The sequence below is a fragment of the Schistosoma haematobium genome, chromosome ZW, assembly GCF_000699445.3.
Source record: "Schistosoma haematobium chromosome ZW, whole genome shotgun sequence".
NCBI classification, from domain to species: Eukaryota; Metazoa; Platyhelminthes; class Trematoda; order Strigeidida; family Schistosomatidae; genus Schistosoma; species Schistosoma haematobium.
The window spans coordinates 80,945,526-80,965,577 of NC_067195.1; the positions used below are offsets into that span (position 1 = coordinate 80,945,526).

General features: G+C 34.4%; 2 protein-coding genes across 4 annotated transcripts in view; one reads left to right on the forward strand and one right to left on the reverse strand.

Moving 5' to 3' along the window:
• The first annotated feature begins 5,916 nt into the window (after positions 1-5,916).
• On the forward strand, positions 5,917-16,564 carry MS3_00004512 (uncharacterized protein). Of its 3 annotated transcripts, XM_051212437.1 has the most exons (6): positions 5,917-6,087; positions 6,119-6,181; positions 6,215-6,345; positions 6,377-6,438; positions 9,701-10,223; positions 15,913-16,564. In XM_051212437.1, exons 1-5 carry the CDS (start codon positions 5,946-5,948, stop codon positions 9,846-9,848), a joined length of 546 nt encoding a protein of 181 aa, XP_051072622.1. In that variant the 5' UTR covers positions 5,917-5,945; the 3' UTR covers positions 9,849-10,223; positions 15,913-16,564. The 3 variants fall into 3 exon arrangements, with proteins under 3 accessions (XP_051072622.1, XP_051072621.1, XP_051072620.1); XM_051212436.1 differs by lacking the exon at positions 9,701-10,223; XM_051212435.1 differs by lacking the exon at positions 9,701-10,223 and having other exon boundaries at positions 6,215-6,438.
• TTC12 (Tetratricopeptide repeat protein 12) overlaps positions 6,159-20,052 on the reverse strand; it is a 34,548-nt gene continuing 20,654 nt past the window's right edge. The window contains exons 8-13 of the mRNA XM_051212438.1: positions 17,657-17,916; positions 15,161-15,437; positions 14,055-14,143; positions 11,316-11,742; positions 9,333-10,518; positions 6,159-7,120 (exon numbers count right to left, since the gene is read on the reverse strand). Of these exons, the coding sequence (XP_051072623.1) occupies positions 10,363-10,518; positions 11,316-11,742; positions 14,055-14,143; positions 15,161-15,437; positions 17,657-17,916 (1,209 nt within the window). The 3' untranslated portion in view covers positions 6,159-7,120; positions 9,333-10,362. The remainder of the gene's footprint in view (positions 7,121-9,332; positions 10,519-11,315; positions 11,743-14,054; positions 14,144-15,160; positions 15,438-17,656; positions 17,917-20,052) is intronic.

Sequence of the window (20,052 nt, forward strand, 5' to 3'; positions counted from 1 at the left end):
CCTTGAATCTGCGTCTTAAGGGTAAGAAAACATTCTTGATTATGAGAAAGTATGGTTTAGGTTATAATACCTCCGGAAATGGTAGATAATCCTAATGGAAGCGATAATAAAGGACAATAATCACCCTTCGAACTTACGTAACTAAAGTAGACGTCGATGCCATTAATTTTAGGGATTTTGACCACAAAAACGTTTGTATGAATTTAAGTCAGAGGTCTTTATAGCTCTATATGAAATGAATGTTCTCACAAGTATGACTGAATACCAAAATGAATTGATGATCTATTATTGTGAAGTGGATTATGAGCGATAAAATACAACTCTAGGATTCAGATTCAAAGCTTCTAAGCGAGGTTTGACCTTATTTTCGGCCTGGATATCTGTTTAATTGCACTTCTTTGAACATGCTCTAAGAGAGTGATATCGTTCTCAAGGTAGGGGAATTTACTGTAGGAACTCTTAAGTAAACACTGAAGACGGTTTCAATCATTTCCGGAGTAAGATCATCTCATTCTCTAAACGGAACTTCTATTGTTTTCAACTATGTTCAAGGTATGTGTTTCGAAGAGGGAAATTAGACTCAAAGTACTATGCCTACCTGTGAATATCCTTAAAAAAAATGTAAAAATTCTTTAGGAAAGTGTGGAGACAATAGTTTTCGAGATACGGACCAAACATTATGTGCAATTTTAATGTGCCTTAGCACTTTTAAAGAAAATTGGAATGAATACTTGTCTAAGATTACAGAAATTCACACCAAATTTTTGATCTGATGATTAAATACTCTAGAAGATTCATCAAGTCTATGGAGTCGCAATCCGTCAGAATGAAATGCCTTGGAACGTGGCGTGGTCTATAGTTCCGTTTTCTTAAGTTTATACAACTGGATAATCAATTCGGAACATGAGGCCTGATGGGAAATGTTAGCACCAGATGTATTGACTTAATTTTATTAGCTAAGTCATGCTCAGCTGCCTGAATAATATTTACTTCGCTCTATGTGAGTCCTTCGAGTTTTCCTTTATTTGTTTACCTGCCCATCTGTTTACCTATTAGTTATATTTCATCATGATAATGATGGATTTTATATTGAAACTCGCTGTTCAACGGACACTAGACAGTTTCATCTCGATGCGATGCAGATTAGACCAGTCTAGCGCAATTCCGGAATAATTTCACTATGTTACAGTTGCTGGATATTCTACCATAAAACAACTCCTGATAATCCTAGCACCAATACTGCTATCACACTGACTCAGTTACAAAGAGTTTTAATTATAGCGTTAATCCAATTAGACTATTATTGTAGTTAAATTTTGTCCATTCAATCCCACTAGAGTGTGAATAATTCCTACCACTGAACATACCAGTTAATTAAACATACATTCAGGAGCGCTCATACCCGAACGCCTGCATAAACCTTACGTCACCAATCATCAATTTAGAGTTAATCAATATAAAGCTTGACCATTTCAAATTTTGATACTTTACTTCATAGAAATATCAAGCTTAAGTCTAAGGAACGGCGCTTTCCAACAGATAGATAAAGCTCCTCTTTCAACACCTCATAAACCAAAAAGGAAAGGTTGTCAGTCATGAGTGGTGATAGGAAGCATATGTAGTATTCTTTTTCATGACCCTTGGAGTTATAGTAGATGTTCAGTATTCTTCTGGGGAAACCAGCAGAAAGCTTCAGTACTGCATATTCTAATCCCATGAACGTTTATATGTGTCATTGAGTGCCGTTTCGTGTCGCAAACTGAAATTGTCCCCCCTTCACGGAGTAGTCTAGTCCCAAAGAGTACTGACAATTTTTGTAATGCCTGTATCGAGTATAACGCGGACCAAAATTTGTCTTTCATGTAACACGAAAGAACTGACTGAGACAACTAAAATCCGAAAATCCAATGCAGGAAAGTCTCATTCAATCTCAAATTACTGTTCTTCACACTTTGAGTGATAATATGCAACAGACATTGTGTAAGATCCATTTTGAAAGTTTTGTGTGTTGGTGAAAATCCCTCCATGTATATACTTGTGCTTTGTTCCTATTGATCCCCTTAGTTGTACATTGTTGTATTTTGATTACATTTGAATTGTTAATACTTGTATTTTTTGTTATAGTTTTTGTTTTTCTTACGCATTCACTAAGTTTGTGTTTCTTCCTGAACTGCATCTGTGTTGTTTTACTTGACACTTGTTCTTGGCGGTAGCCATATTGATTTGCTCCTCCTTTTGTGTGTGTGTTCTATCCAGTCAGGATAGAATAACGTTCATTTGTTGTGATTGGTAATTTTTCCTCATCTTCTATCAACTTCTTTATTTATTGTAATTTAGATTTGATTGATTGAACAATTATTGGTTGAATAGCCGGGTGGTAATATTTGTTTAGGTAACGATTTACATTTAAATTTATGATGAATTATAGAACCGCTATTTACCCGATTACTTGTTTTGATTTCGACGGGAAAGGGCGCGTGTCTAAAGTCCCCGGTCGGCTATTCTTCAACATCCAAACCGTAGTTTGGATTCTACAATTGAGATCTAATGACCTCGCAAATGAACGGAAAGTGCTGTACATACGGAACCAATTGTTACTGAACGATCATTCTCAACGACGATAACAACGACGGATGAACGTTGACATCTCATATCAACATTTTCCATCAGATGACATTTTACTTAATTGAAACGTAAAGATACATTTAATGTAACGAACAACAACAATGAAACTGAAACAACACTAACTCAGGTGAGTAATGTATTTAAAGACGATGCGTCTTTTTGTGAGGCAGTATGCTTGCACGTGGGAGTACATTTTCATAGCCAGGCTCTGTACCACAACTCCATACGACTCTACCGACTATAATCCAACTGAGATTGAATATTGCCTATATACATGTCTACAACTTCTCATGTAACCTAATTCAGCCAATATGTCTTGCTGACCTTCCAACGATTTCGTTCATGTTCCCAGGTCTCGATCGTGGCTGACTCGGATATGCTTTATATTCTGCTGCCAGTTTATCGCCATCCCCAAACCACACATAGGTGTGTGAATTTTTCCTAACATTTTCCTTACATTCTTGTTATTATCGCACATTGCCGGGACTCTGACACAACATAAACACTAATTAGTCTTTATTAAACCAGCTTAGGCCCTATGATCCTAAGCTAACCCATGGCTGGTCTTCTTACTCGTGACATTCTCACATTGACTTAGCAAGAATTTAATCTCAAATGCACTACGAACCCAATTAATTTGGCCAGTTTCTCACTCTCTATATAGTCGAAATAGTCTTAGTAAAACCAATCATAACATGAAACTGAAGGTAAAAATTAGATAAATAAATACTAGTTGGCAATTGCGAATGGACAGTCAATAAAGTTAATTATTTATTAAATTAAACACAAGACGCGCCAAAATTTTGGTCGTCTTGTTTAATCGTCGATAGGGATCAGTGTAGAAGCTGACGAAACTGAGGACCTACGGAAACACATAACCTGAATATATGAACTACACTCCAGTCAATCCCGAATAGACAGTCATGTCTGCCTTCGAAAGTCTTCTGATTCCCGAAATCCCCTGTGATTTTTGCCTGCCCTCCTCAATAAAGATAGCCTACCGACACTCATAAAAATCGAGCCACTCACGGTCTGCATGTCCACTGTCCTTACAAGCTCATTTCCACCAACGTGTCACACCCAGTGGATGTTACTGTGAGGTTGGAGTATTGGCGATCTGCACCACATCAGCATTGGAGATTTTCGTACAGAATTTAGGATATCTGAAATTCTGAGTTTTCGAGCCTTTTCTACATAACAATGAAAATAAACATGTCGCAATTCTGTGGGAGAAGATTTATGAAAAGAAATGCCTACAGTGCAGAGAAAGTAATTGTCGACCAATGTGCTGTCATTACCCTGTAGAAAGCGGTATTCAGCGCGACGCGTCTAAAGGATGGTACCACGACGTTTGCATAAATATCACGTATGAAGCCTCCAAATGTCTCAGTAAATTGTATGGATGTTGCTGTGTCAGAAACGCTGTGGGGACGCAAACGACTTCGCACCGGTGACCACTGAAATGGCAAATGATCCTGAACGACACATTAGCAGGCGTTATCGATATAAATCAAACGCCACTCGCTCTGTCAATACATAAATCCATGTGAGATCATCCCGAATCAGCTCAGAGCCGATTGGCTTACACGGATCAAAGAAGGAAAAACAAAATTCAAAACGGTCTGTTAGGAATGGAAACTCAAGAAAGTATTTTTAGTTCCCTCAACTCTAAATGAAAGCTTTCAGGAAAAGCCTAGTCGCAAGATCAGGTTCGTTTCAAGCAGGAAAATCAACAACCTAGCTACCCAATAAATCAACATCGTCCATCGAGTTAAAAATTATGAGATCAACGAGGTTTTACCGGACGGTTTTGACACTTGGTCTTCAAATGATTAGTGTTTAACCTTAGGGGACTTAAATGCACCTAAGGTGGAACAGCAAATCTGAGGAATGAGTAGCCAAAAACCTTGTTCGAACGAAGTTCAGTTGACGATTACTATATGTCTCCAAGTGCAACACGTGGAGGAACTAACTAGGTACCCCCCGGACTATGAACCATCTTCACTAGGAGCTTCTCACTTCTCTTCGTAAGAAGAGAAGAATGTTGGAGATATTTAGTTTATTGGGTACTGACGAGACAAATCGCAATATTGGAAAGGTCGAAACATTTGTGCACCAACTATCCACAAGTCAAAGGGGTTGTATGTAAAAACAGCTATCAAAGAAGTCTGTAGAACATCCCAACCTTTTATATTCACACATGAACCAAAATCAAAGTGGAGAGGAAGAATGCAAGCACTATGGGCAGACAGTAAAACCACATCCGTAGCGAAGGGCGATTATGGTAATGGTCGGGTATTCTCAAGTTTTTTTTAGCAATCTATATATCGTGGAAATGCTCTACCCTTCAGTCCATACAACCACATCATAAACACTATGGACGTTGTGATCAGTGAAGAACTCGGTATCTTTGATCTGTCAAATAAATATGACAGGTGTAGATCCATGTGGCCCGATAAAACTCATGCTGGATTACCAAAGAAACTGCAAAATTTTGTTACAAATCCCCAAATTACACATTTTAGTATATCTGTAACCCAAGGAAGATTAGCAAGTCACTGGAAGAACAACATAATACGTCCAGTCTTCAAGACAGGTACGATATAAAATGACTTTCTTAGTCTCCTATCATCGTCGCTTTTGTTATATGCGATATGGCGAGCCAATCAGAAGTCGAATGAAAAAGTTAATCGATAGCAGTCAGAAGTGGCATAAAGGTCAAGTGTATTTCATTGAGGTCCAAATGGGTTAATTTCCTAAGGATAGACTGCGATATATATGGATGAGTATTTGTGCATTTGATTCACTTGTCCAGTACACTTTCTCACTCATTCTTGTGTTCGTGCCTAAATAGTTAGTTGGGGGTTATCTCATAGCTCTCAAAATAAAGTTGGATCAACTGAAATTTTGCCATTGTTAAGACTTACACAAGACACCAAACCTGCTATCCATTCCAAAATGATATGGATATTATTAGGGTAATAACAGCGTTATGTAAAGTACCTAATACGTGTTACGCTATCCAACCAAAAGGAAATATCACAAGTTCATCAAAGTCGTCAGTATGTTGCTGACTTACGACAACCACAAACGTTACAAATAACAGTTAATTGACGATATTTATCTGTTATTTTAAATGCATAATAAACCATTTTGAAGAAAATTCAAACACGATTAACAGGATTTTGAAAAGCTGGATAAATTTTTCATTTGATTCTGTTCGCATTTCGCAGAAACACATGTTACTTACCTAGACTTTGTTTGTCAGGTCTAATTTTATCAAGGTGACTCAGCTTAACGGACAAGCGCTTATTTGAGATATGGCTGTTTTGTCGTTGTTTGACCCCTTAATACTAGAACATATCAACTGTTCTGAGTTGATCAAGAAACATGTGGTCCATATAAACTTTCAGAGTCCTAAAACGATTCCGAAACTACGGCCTCTATTATCATCTGATTATGGTAGTTTCATAATTTTGCTATTGATTGCTAGATTATCTTGCTTTATTAAAACAGTTAACCGTAGTTGGGAAGATAGAACAGAGAGAATTTGATGGTAATAAATATTGAAATTAACATTCTTCATTAGAAAGATTTTCTTTGATGGCCTCTTGCTTGGATACATATTTTATTGTAGTTTTAGAAGATGCTACAACAAGTAGAATCATTGGAGCAGCAACTCTCTTCATAGAGTTAAAGTTCATTCACCAATGTTCGAAGGTAGCTGTAAATTTACTTGATATGTTTTCAGCGTGGTCATATTGAGGATGTTATAGTCGATTCAAGATATCGCGGGATGAATTTTGGAAGACTGTAAGTTGCATTTTCACTATATAATGGTTCCTCGTTAAGCGTCACATGATTTTAAAACCTGTAGATAAAACCTCCGTTCTATACATTATAATACTGATTTTCTCTAACCCTTCTCATAATCATACTTTTTAACAATTGATTTCTGATAGCACCGATTAGATCCCATTATAAGTTGAGTAAACCGTTAATTTAAATGTTTAATAAAAATCGACGGGAATAAATATGTAGAGAATGTGATTGACCCCTGTATTGTTTATAAGTCTAAGGGTTACGGCCACCCAACTTGTTTTGTATTTTTCTGCTCAGTCAAAATTTACCAACCGTTTTAGACTGTTCACACAATTTAGAAAGTATCTTTTCGAGGGTTTCAGCCTTCATACTAGTTTTTTCTGTCTGTAATAAATTGCAAGTACTGTCACATATCTTGTATATCAATCTGATCTTAATATACTTACTGACAATACAAAATGAATACTCTAAATTTTAAATTGCATTAAAATATTTCGCTGGAGTAGAAAGGTGAAACAAACCCACTAAAAGTACAGACATTCTCAAAATATTTATATTTTAAAACATGTTAAGGAATTCAAAGAGGGATGAACTTTATGAAGATTCAGTCAGTTAGTCGTCATCAACTTAGAGCCTGGGGCAAATTTGCACCGATCAACGCATCACCCCAAATCTGTAAAAAAATGGAATTAACAGGATGAACACCAGATGAGTTGAAATAATGTGTCCACAACAGTATATTTTAATAAAGAAAATACGGTCTGCAAAGCATAGGTAGAATAAGGGAATTGGAAGTGTGAAATCACATTTCACTCAAACTTAGATAAAGGGAGTAGTAGGCCCATCTATGCGAATGTGATATATTTTAAGTTATGTGGCTTAATGTTTTCAAATTTGGTTGCAAACGCCGCATGGTTATCATCCAGGCAGTCTCTGTCTCTCAGCGTGACTCAGACCAACAGTCGATGATCAATCGGGCTGATGTATGTCTTGGTTTAGACTCCTTCAGATTTTTTCCAACCTAATCATTTTCTGGCCGACACTGCATTAAGAGCTGGGCGCTAGTTGAGCAAACATAATACATTTTTGTACCATCACAGTTGATGAAACTCATAATCTCATTAACCGGTTTCATCTGTACCTACTGCTTTTTGTCTAAGTTAAACATTGCTCAATCCTCTGTACCACCTTATCTTAGCAATGCTTCAAAAACATCTGCAGTCAAATGCTAGTGGCCTACCAATTTTCTCTATTTTCGAACGCTGCACTTCATAAACGTAAAGTAAAACAGGGTGGACTACTGTTCAACGTAGTCGTCCTTTGATGGTAGAAAGACATCTCTTATGACAAATTTGTGGGACATTCGCAAGAGTCAAGTGAACTCTAAATCCATGCCCACCAACCCACAAGAGCTGATGAGACTTACAAGTGATGCGGTCAATGCCCTCAATAAATTCATTCCTTATAACCAATTTAAACATTAGTACAGAAAAATACTAAAGCATTTTTCATTTAGGGAGAGGGAAATGCTCCGCAGCAACCTTCAGGATTTCAATAAAGTTTGTGAAAGAGTGCATTTAAATGTGTGAAAACTAAACATATGTGCATCGGATTCGTAAGATTTTGTTGAGAGAAGCGAAACCCAGTGACTCGTGAAACTAAAAGTACAGTTGAGTAGGTAACTAGTCAGTGATCTCTTCAGATGTGTACAATATCCTGCAGCGGGCCAAATGCAACACTGTGTTTATCCCACTGATATTGTAATATAATAACACCTTGGACCTTTTTTATGCTACAGAGCTTTAAAGTATTGGTAAAGTTAAAAATTACTGCTGAGGTAAAACGATATCAGATATCAGAACGTAAACAATCGTTATACAGCGATAAATGCTTAGTTACTTCCTCTATATTACGTCTAAAAGTGCATGAAGAGAGTTACCAGTTGTTTCTTTCTGGCATTCGTGTACAAATCAACGGATGATTAGAGTTGAAGCCGACATTTCAAAAACAAGTTTCAGACTAAAAAGATGGAGTTGTTTGTATGACAACAAGATTTGTACGTTGTAGAATGCCTACAAAACAGTGCCTTCCAACCGTTCACGTTAAAGACAATAACGTCTGGGAAAGTAAGACGAAACTTATAATTAGTACTTCATTGTACGACTTACTTGAGAGTAGTCTGCAAGGCCTAGTAAGTGACAGTTTAATTTATCAATCATATTAAGAGGATTGTTGTCGACATGAAAAAATTTCAAGGCTTGTTTTTTCCACGTTGTTTCCTGTAGTTGAACGTAAACGCAGTTCATGGCGTCAGAGAATTAGAAAACCTTGCGATTATTACAAATCAGTTCGACTACGTCTTAAGATATCATTCTTAGGCCAATGCCACGATGCGAACTAGTTATGGTGTAATAATTTCTGTTTAAACATATATTGACACAAAGAGGCACCAAAATAAAAATGTTCCACACAACAAATAAGGTTGTGAAGAGACAAGGGAGGGTGAGGATAATAAAAAAGTAGGGGAAACAATAAATGAATAAAAATAAGCAGGATTTCCAGTGGCTTCTATTCTGAGCCATAACTGATATCTCAAGCTACTGTATTGCACTACCTTTAGAACCCTAACCAGGGAGCTGTGAAGGTCAGACAGGCATCAGTCCTGTAGTCGTTTTTCATCCCCTGGAAACATCTCATGAACTGATCACCTCTGCTTCCTCCAGCCATCCCTAGGGTCGGTTAATAGTGCATGATGTGGGATGACATTTGCTTAATAATGGCTGGATTTAACAGTACTGCTTCTTAATATGGTTAAAACAGGTATATCTAAACCCAACAGTGCCATTGTTCTGGATAAACTGGAACAATCATTTGACTAATATTACCTGAAAATCTAGCGGAACTGAGCAACCGGGTATTAAAAAAAGAAGTGCACTCAACTTCACCCAACTTTATAGTCTAAGGCATTACCACTGGGTTGTTCATGCTCCAACTGCCTGTAGAACTGAAATACTTATAATTGATTGACCAGTGAGTCGTGTTCGTATAATGCTTTGATGCAAGTCCAATTCCATAGATCAGGTTGAAATTTGGTCATTGGTCTAAGAGACTCAAAATCATTCTTATATTTCGATACACATATACACTATGTAAGCATGTGAAGTGATGTATCTATAACCATTAATGAATTGTTGTTATATTATTTGAGAAACATAAAAACCCAGTGATTAAATTGTTTATCTATTATTTCCAGACTTGTTGATACCCTGGTTCGTATAGGAAAACATATGGGATGTTATAAAATTTCACTTGATTGTAGTAATGAAAAAGTTGGATTTTATGAAAAATTAGGTTTTCAATGTAAAAATAATATCATGTATATACGATTTGATGAAGATTAAAACTAATGTGAACTTTTGTATAAAAAGAAATCCTGAAAACAAAAACAAAGTCTTTCAGAATGTTGAATAATTTCCGGGAAATGTTTTCAAGTTAATAATAATAATAATGACACTTATAAAATTCAACTCTTCTGTTATTTAAAAAGAGCACGGGTTCCTATTGCCGGGAAATTTCACTAGGATATATATCAAAACAATTGTCTGTAATGTTTGTGACATAATTCCCACTATTTCATGCACATTATTATCACACATTTCTGATGACGAATCCTCATATTAAACATTAACATCACACACACACACACTATACACAATTAGATAGACAAAAAAAGTTTCTGTTTTTAAAATAGAATAATGAAGAGAAAAACAAACAATGTAAGTTAAACAAGTTCCAGGAATTTTCTAATATGAACACTTGTTTAATAATTAATGTTGATCAAGAGTAAATGTATCACTGGAAATAATATCAACTTTAATGAAAGACACCTAAAATAATATCCATATTTATGTATGTTTAACAACGTTCCAATGCTGCAGTCCATGAATTAAATGGTGTCAATACACTATAACCATCTAAACGTGAAAGTTCATCTCGATGTACTTGACTTGATTGAGCTAATTTACCAATAAGTATTGCTGCATTCCTTTTAGTATCTAATCGTTGACTTTCCTACAATGTTGAATTATCAACAACAAAAAAGAAAGGAAAACCGGTTAATAGTATTAAAACAAATGCATAAAGTATATCGATTCTATTTGAAATTTTACTAGCTATCAATCACTAAAAATAGTCGTGGTTGGGCCGTGTTACGTATGCCTGAACACCGATTACCACGACGTACAATGCTAACCGGTGTTCGGGATGGTTGGAAGAAAGTTAGGGGCGGCCAAACCAAAACGTGGCATCAGTGCTTGAAGTCACTAACTTCTGGTCTGAACCATGTTGGTAGATACAGACTACTTGGTTGGGGTCCGCGTGACTATCATAATCAATGGTTGGAGACTCTGGGTGACACGGCTGAGAATCAATCACAATGGCGTCGCTGTATACACTCTCTGTCTTCCCTTAAACTAAGAGATTAAAATCGCTTCATATCTTTCTTTCTACGAACTAATTCTTTCTTCCTGTACTATATCCTTATATGCAATCTTTCTTTTATATATTACCACCTCTGAATTAACTACTTTTATGAATCCGGTGTCCATCTTGTTGTGTTAATGAGGTATGGCAACTTGGACCGATGCATATATGTGCCTGGTCCTACGTTGTAGCTGACTGACTGAATAGTCGTAAATAAAATTTGATTGAAATAATGAAAACAAAATATCTCATGTAACTAATTCACCTGATGAAATTATACTAAACCTAGTATGTATATATAATATAAATATTACAGTAATCAAAACAATAATGGGTTGCTCATTTTTTAAAAATTATCTCTGTAATGATTATTTCTTTCGACTTACTTGTATCAGTGATAATAAGTCATATATTACTGAAGTACCTTGAAGATGTTCAGCTAATGGTGTATCTGAAGCACAATGTTGTAAAACTAAACAAACATTTCCTGCCAATGGTTCATCTCTAGGTGGTAGTTGATTTGATGAAACATTCAATTTACAAATAACTGATTGAATTGTGTATTCCGATAATCGTGCACGAATAAAACGTGCTAAACGTCGAACACGTCGTCTATCATCACCAATTGCATAACGTAAACTAATTGAATGATTAGTACCCAAAGCTAAACAACGAATACATCCAGTAATTAAATGAGATGTCATATTGTTTGTTTCATTTTTCGACTGTGAAATATTTCCATTTGATTGTTGTTGTTCACCATTTACGGATGATGGATTGACAGGATTACGTTTAGAACACGAATCCAATGAACTATTATATATGGGAGAAAAAAAACATACTATGAATGATAAACTTGCGGGAATAACATAAAATTTTGACAACAAAAATAAGAGAGGAATTATCCCCATGTAAATATTAGATGGTCAGATGACTTTCATAGATTAGTCGTCAAGACCATGAAATGTTTTTAAATGACGAACTGTTTTAAATATTTTCATTGTTATGCTCTACAGTGACAAGTTCAAAATTACTGTATTAAAAATAAATCAAGAAAGATTAGTTCACTCAAGAGTTCTCATCACGACGAATTCATTTTCAAAGCTGTACAATCACAAATATATACTTACTTTCTGAAATAATAATGATTACAATAATAGAGATAATAAAATTCCTTTTTTGCTAAATATGGTAATAGTGAGGCAAAATAAATAAACGCATACAAAGGTAAGTAGAGAGCTATCAAAAACAGTTATCTTGCATCTTCTTAGCATTGTTAAACATTTGTTATGCATCTGGAAATACCAAAATTATGTGTCCAAAAGAAATTTGTACAACCTCTTCTTCTACCATGATTTAAATCTCTCGTAATTTTTGTCTTATCTCACAGTCATCTGCTTCCCTCCTATCTTCTTCTCTATAGAATTTTTACTCCTAAGCGATTTGTTTCTGTTTTTGTGATCTTCCTGATTGCAGTTTATCTCAATTTCAGCAATTTATCTTATTACACTGAACCCTGCCTTTCATGATGAATATTCAAGCCCTCAACAACAGAACTACTATTAGTTACCCTGATAAAAAAAATAACGTTATTTTACCTCACTATTACCATGTTTAACGAAAAAAGATATCACTATCATTGAAAGTAATATCATTTCAGAAAAATAAGTATGTATATTTGTGATTGTACAGCTTTGAAAATGAATTCAACGAAAAAGGCAGAACTCTTCACTGAAAGTAATCTTTTTTACATTATCTCTCAATGGATATATTCCGTATTACAATTAGTCAAAATAAGGCATATATAAACACGTAAATTAGACAAAATATTAAATTAGTGAACTTTTGCATTTGGTTACTCAATGAATTCGATATAGCATTTCTTTTAATATGCATTTTGTTTACAAGATATATGGTATTCTATTGATTGGAACTAGATATTTCATAATGAATTTTTCTTATCTCTTTGCTTAAAATTACAATTCAAATTTATAAATGACATATTTTGAACGTATTAAACCCATAACCTACATAAAAAAGTTTACTATTTTAGCATTTAACATTGTCTAATTCAATTATTCATCTACGTGTCCATGGCTTCTTTTGTCCAATGTAATTAAATGTCTGAAATTCTGGTTGGTCAGTGTCTCAGTAACTACGACAACGATTGTTCAATTTCGCTAAACTATGTAAACTAAGGCTATTTTTTAAATACCTTATATCGGATTATGACGATATGAGCAACTTGATTCCCCAAATGATTTGATAAAAAAAACAAATTTGGTGTTATTTCAATAGATGCATCAAGATTTAATCGATATGTAACTAGAAAGTGAAGATATTACTAAAGCCACAACATACTTTCAACTAAATCACAAATTTATCTTGCCAAAATAAAGTTTATGTAAAGGAAGATTGTTTTCTTGGTACTCAGATTGAGATATCTTCATAAGCCATGTAACACAGAAAGTAAATGGATTTCCTATCAGTAAAATAATCAATCCCTTCGACTACTAGTTTTATAAATACACATTATCACAAGCTACGGGAAAGATATACACCAGTTCCTTTCTAATTGGCGTTTAGACATCTCATTCAATACAAAAATACTATCATTTAAATCATGAGCCGATCAATGTTAGATCACCATTGAAAACCTGGAGGCACTGTACGGCCGTTTCCTCCTAGTATGTGGGGTTTTTCAGAAGTGCGGACGAACGACCCCGCACGAAGTATCGAACCCATGACCCTCAATCTTGAGTGCGAACGCTTAACCTTTAAATCACTGAGTCGGGATCCAACAGTATTAATATATAAATTCAATCATTCTATAACATTTCCCGACCATCTATTGGATAATTGTCTCACACCCGACACGATTTAGCTTCACTGGACACAACTAACTAGAATTCCGGAAATTTTCTCTCGAAGCTAGTCACTAGTGATCACATTATAATTGTCAGTAAGGGGTTGTGAAGATTCATGATTTCAATAAAATTCAACAAACTTCACAACCCCTTATTGACAAAAAATAATACTTCAACTTCAGTGAGTTATCAATATTCTGTTACTATCACAAGCTAGGAAAAGATATCACAGTAACATCATCCGAAATTGAAACTTACCAGCTATCTAAAATTGCAAGAAATAGACGAGTTCGTGGTGTTAATTCGTTAATTGACTCAGTTGTAGGCTCTCCAAACCAAGATGTAAGCTAAATAAAGATAAATTTGTGCATCGCTACTAATATTATCATTTGATAGAGTGGAAAACGTTCTTTATAGTTATGGAACTCTACTGGTGTTTAAATTGATATAGGATACAGTAAGTATGCCATACTCGAAAAAAAAACATTTTTCTACTTTTATCATGGCTTCAAATCATTCAAGGGTACAAACATAGTTTATTTATCTCAACACATAGATATTGGTACAAAGAGGCACCAAATACGTATGCGCCACACAAATCTCATTCGATATGCTTGAGGGCTGTGATACTGCTCGGATGCCCAAACCGAAGCAGGTGGCTTTCTTAGGAGGCCACGCCCCGAGCCCTTGACCTGAAGGTCTGATCCACAAAGCAGTGGGGCATCGTAAGGAGATGCAGTCCCATGGTAGCCGGTGACCAACGATTGGTTCATACGCCATTTTGTCCCGCAGGATACTGGAGCCCATGTGCACCATTGGTTTGGAGTCCGGTTAAAGCGCCGGACATTCGCTTTTCGTCCTCTCATTTTCGTAAACAACACCCCCGTTAAGAGAAGGCAGTGAGTAGGACTTCCCTTCACGTAGTTGAAATTCTTTTTACCGTATACTAACCGGGAATTTTCATTCTTTCATATTATTAATTCCTTTTTGAACTAAATTACTTGTAAATAAAAATAACATATTTTGTAATATCCCAATGAGTAGAAAAATTAAATTTTTTGACATTTCGTGACTCACTGTAAGCTACTTCTTCAGAGAATATAATTTCTTATGCTTAATTCGACATGATCATTGATCATACTTACTTTGCTTGATTTGTTGATTTCCCGCTGTCCTATTGTCTCATACAAAATGTGACTACAGTTCGATTAGTACACAATTTTGAAAATCTCTTCCATTGTTTGCAACTTACTATTAACTGGCACACTACTACTACTATTTTTTTTAAATCCAGAAAAAGGAAAACTGCCAAAAAATTCACATTCACCAAACTTGATCACTTAGTCAATGTTAACATTACTTACTTGATTAGTATCATGACACAGAGGTAATAATCTTCCGGCTAAAGCAACAACCACAGCTCTCAATTCTGGTCCATGACCAATTTGATCTAAAATAGCACCAATACCATTCAGTAAAGAATTAACTAATTTGCTTGATGTTAAACAAGATGTTGAACAATCATTATTTGGAGTATCTAACAAACTGAAGCTATTGTTATTAGTCACCATTGGCTGATCCAATTGTCCCACATAAATATTATGTAATAATCGACAGATTGAAGCGATTAAGCAAGCATGACTTGATTGAAAATAAAAGATAAATATGTGAATGCATAAATTAAATGATCACAGAAGTAAATGGGATAATCCTTGATGAAATATAAGTATTTTTACATGAACAATTAACAGGAATTCAATGAAAATATTAAATTTGACTGGGATGACTACATGAAAATCTATTCTAGTATAAGAATGAGATGAATGATTTAAATTATGTTAAAATGAATTAAACAATTTATCTGATCCGTTTCTCTCTCTTACACTCTATTTCATCAATCATTATAATATAGTTTTGATGCATATCGTATGATCTAGGAAGTCATTTATCGATCTTAGAAGATATAGATCATTAATTGATTTATTGATTCATTCATATTTGATAATTAGAACTAAACACTACTACCAATATACAACATAGTTGTATTCATAAGATCTAAAGTCAATGATTTCTGGTTAATTATTTCAAGTTTGTTTGTCTTTTCTTTTGTATGTAGGTGTGTGCAACAATTAATTCTGTTGATATTCTATTTTCATTATTTCTATTTCGAAAATTCAATTGAACATATGAATTATAGCTAGCAGTGGAGTATAAATATGGTTGGAGACTCTGGGTGACACGGCTGAGAATCGATCACAATGGCGTCGCTGTATACACTCTCTGTCTTCCCTTAAACTAAGAGATTAAAATCGCTTCATATCTTTCTTTCTACGAACTAATTCTTTCTTCCTGTACTATATCCTTATATGCAATCTTTCTTTTATATATTACCACCTCTGAATTAACTACTTTTATGAATCCGGTGTCCATCTTGTTGTGTTAATGAGGTATGGCAACTTGGACCGATGCATATATGTGCCTGGTCCTACGTTGTAGCTGACTGACTGTGGAGTATAAGTTACACTTTTTATCCTATTTAGGACTCTTCAGTTTGATATTTACCTTTATTCCAGTGTTAATGTTTATATTAGGACTTGAACTCAATACCTTTCGCTTTAAAGGTCTTAGGTGTTATTAAGTCAACTATTGAATTTAGATAGTCACTAGTTAAAATGTTATTTCAATAGAAGCAACTTTAACACATGTTTATGTATTCTCTTATCAGCTGTACTAAATGTATATTGAATTAATGAATAAAGAAAATGATTAGCATGGTCGAAGATAACACTCAGATTGAGACTGTAAAGTAGAGGTTAGTAAGAAATGTATTTTTATGAAGTTAGTTATATATTTCGTAGAATCTATACAGTGAATAGTCTTCGGAAGTTGAAGGGAAGAAATGAAACTAACAGACAAATGAGGACAGAGATTTTTTTTTAAAGAGTGGTAAATGAATGTCAGATGACATAAAGTAGGTAATTATTGACTAGGTGAATTAATATAATCGGATAATGAAAGAGATTTTAATATGCGTTTGAATGAGGGGTTCGAGATGAAAAGTTATGTAACTAGGTGTTTGAAACTCACGTTACCAATACTTGCTAACAAGTAAGCAGATAAGAGTGATTCCACTGTTTAAGAGATGATAACTGTTAGATTACGGTTTCTGTCGTTTAAGTTTGGAGATGCAAATAAGAACCCAGTTTTTATTTACTTCAATATATTCTTTTATGCAGAATTGTGAATTGGTATTCACTAATGGTAAGTTGTTCTGATTGTCTTTAAGAAAACTAGTATAGAGTTCGGACTACTTCAATTGTTACACAGATGATGACAACTCGTGGGCCAAGTAAATTTGTACTATTCCACGACGATTATTACTTTTGTGTTCTACGAAAACTTACGCAACGCAATAATTACAGAAAATATATTTAGTTGAGAAAAACTATACAGTTAGGATCATTTATTTGACATAACTTCACTACCATGTCATAGATTTTAACAGTACTTGTGACAATAAGGTAGGTTTATAACCAAATTGGTATTAATGGAGTAAACTTCGCGAAGCAAACGAAGACCACTTCATATTCAATTCGCAAATATTCATAAGTGCAAGATCGAGCCACCAACCTTTGGAAATGATAATAAATAAGACATTCGTAGCCTTTCAAACAATTAATGGCAAAAAAATGAATCATTCATCAGTGTCATAAATGGAAGCTCCACTATCTTCCACTTTATCATCAAATATGAATCAGTCGTTAGTGGCTCTCAAAAAAGTGATGAAATACACTTTGGTAAATGAGATTAATGAAAATATGGTAATAAATTATAATACAAGTTGAAATAATTGAACAAACCTAGCATCACTCAGCAGTGGGACATGATATGAAAGACAATTAGATAATCCGAATAATAAAGCTTTACGACTTTGTAGGATAGTTTTTTGAAAAGTACGATCTTGGCAAGCATTGCCTAAACTGTCTAACAAAGTAGCTAGACACTGGCATGTTGTCGATGATGGTTGATTGGTATTAGTAGTTGGAGATGAAGAAGTTAAAGCAGACTCAATGATTGACAAAAGACCTTGTAAACCTTCACTAGAAGATCGGGCGAGTATCTATGAAGTAAAGGATACACATATTTGTTTAGGAAAAACTATTAGTATTGAACGTAGTGAATTATATTTCAAGTGAATTACACACAGAAAAAGTCGGATAACGTACTTGAAAAATTAAGTGATTGTTAGCAAAATAACCAAATACGTAGATTTAGGTAAGGGTTTTAAAAAGTATGCTTGATAATTGATAAATTCTTCAACTTTAATTTTTACCACTGTCCATCGTATAATGATTCATTTTGGATAATAGGTGTGGTATGAAGTAATAATAATCCAATACAACTCGTTGACTATGCTTAACACTCATTCATTTCTCCAAGAAATATTGCAATATTTATTTAAACAGGAGACGATAAGTAAAATAGCTTAGAATCAGTTACAATGGTCTAAATGCATTCACTAATCTTTATTTTACTCTAGATTATGAATTCCAGTATTCCACAATAAGTACCTTTCTACTCCGACTTTTCAAACAATATTCTCAATACTTGGTCTTTCTATATTATCGTTGCTAATACGTTATTTCGATACCTCTGACATTCATATTGTTGATTTAATCTCTCTGAGGTTATGTGGTATGAAAACTAGTGCTAATGCACATTTGTATCGGGTTCTACAATGATTATAACTTATTAACTAAAAGGAAAATATAGACAGATAGTTGTTCCTTGATTTCTGTGGTCGCGCTCCTAGGTCGCTATGATCATCGCTAAACCAGTTTCTTTTTCAAGTCCACCACGAAGATATCCTTCACCAGTATGGGTGACTCAGAAGCAAATACTGCTCCTATTCCGCTAGAAGGACACGAGATTAAATCTTCATTATCAAATTTCATCTTCATCAACAAATATTATTTCTACTTCTATTATTACCCTTTATTTTCTTTCACTTCAACATTGCCACATATGCTAACAATCCGAGTTTATAAAACGTTGTCCCAGGAAAAACATTCAACTATTTGTGATCACCTACATACACAGTAATAAAATATAGTGTGCAGTTGGATTATTTTAATTCAATTAGGTTCTAAAAGAATATTGCCATTACATAAACTAATATACAATAAACAGTTTCTAAATGACAATAACATACTAACTAGTTATTATTAAATAATGATTAGTATCATTTTTTAGAAAAACAGGAATAAGTTTATTTGAATACGTATAGTTAGTAACAAGAAACAATTGATAGCAACGGATATCTTCAATCCTGACGATTGCAAATCGCTTAAAGTAACACTAAGTACACACGTCAGATATAAGAGGCCCAGGTAACAAAAATATTTGGTGTCATATCTTTCTATTACTCTTCATACTCTTACTATGTTTACTATTCTGGGATTTGTTCTAACAATTTTATTTTGCTGTGCTAATAAGGTATGGCAGTTTAAACCGATGTACATACGCACCAGATTTTGTGTTGCAACTGACTGATTGACAAGAATCAATAAAAACGTAAATATCAAATATTAGAGTATAGTTATGTTATCCATACATATAGTCAATCTGTATCCTTTGTTACACCAAAATATAGACTTAATCACACGAAGTGATTGACCCAAAATATAAAATCTTATCAATAAACAGTAATTTATTACTTACAAAAAGGTCATATATTTATATCCAGTGATTTGTGAAATACAAATATGGACATTTTACCAATACGTATGTTTGGTTTGTGAGAAACATACATTTCAGTTTTAATTTAACTGTGTGCTTGGATGGACCTATATCTCTCAGTACTGATGTGAACAACAAGATTTAGACAGAGTGTATACGGTAGTAAATACCAATTTTCAGTTAGTTGTTAGTCAATCACATGTAATACATAGTCTGGTACATGTATATGTATCGGCCTACTTGTGGACAATTTAAAAGTGAATTCAGTGATTTTACACTAAAAAAGAATGACGCTATATCAAATCCAATTGATTCAATGGATAGTAATATAGATGATAAGACACCACTAGTTATAATAAAGAGATTAGTTGTAGTATATTCGAATATCTACAATTCATTGGTAACCGGGGTAATAATCTATGTGATATTTGTCTAATTCTTCAGTGTTGGTCATATTCCATCGACCAGGCTGCAATATGATTAGTAGTCTACAGCGACCCGATATCATGGGTTTCCT

Coding starts and splice junctions, on each gene's coding strand:
- MS3_00004512 (XM_051212437.1), top strand. CDS start 5,946: ATGGCTGTTTTGTCGTTGTTTGACCCCTTAATACTAGAACATATCAAC. Junction 6,182..6,214: donor AGAACAGAGAGAATTTGATG/GTAATAAATATT, acceptor ATTCTTCATTAG/AAAGATTTTCTTTGATGGCC. Junction 6,346..6,376: donor TCATTCACCAATGTTCGAAG/GTAGCTGTAAAT, acceptor ATATGTTTTCAG/CGTGGTCATATTGAGGATGT.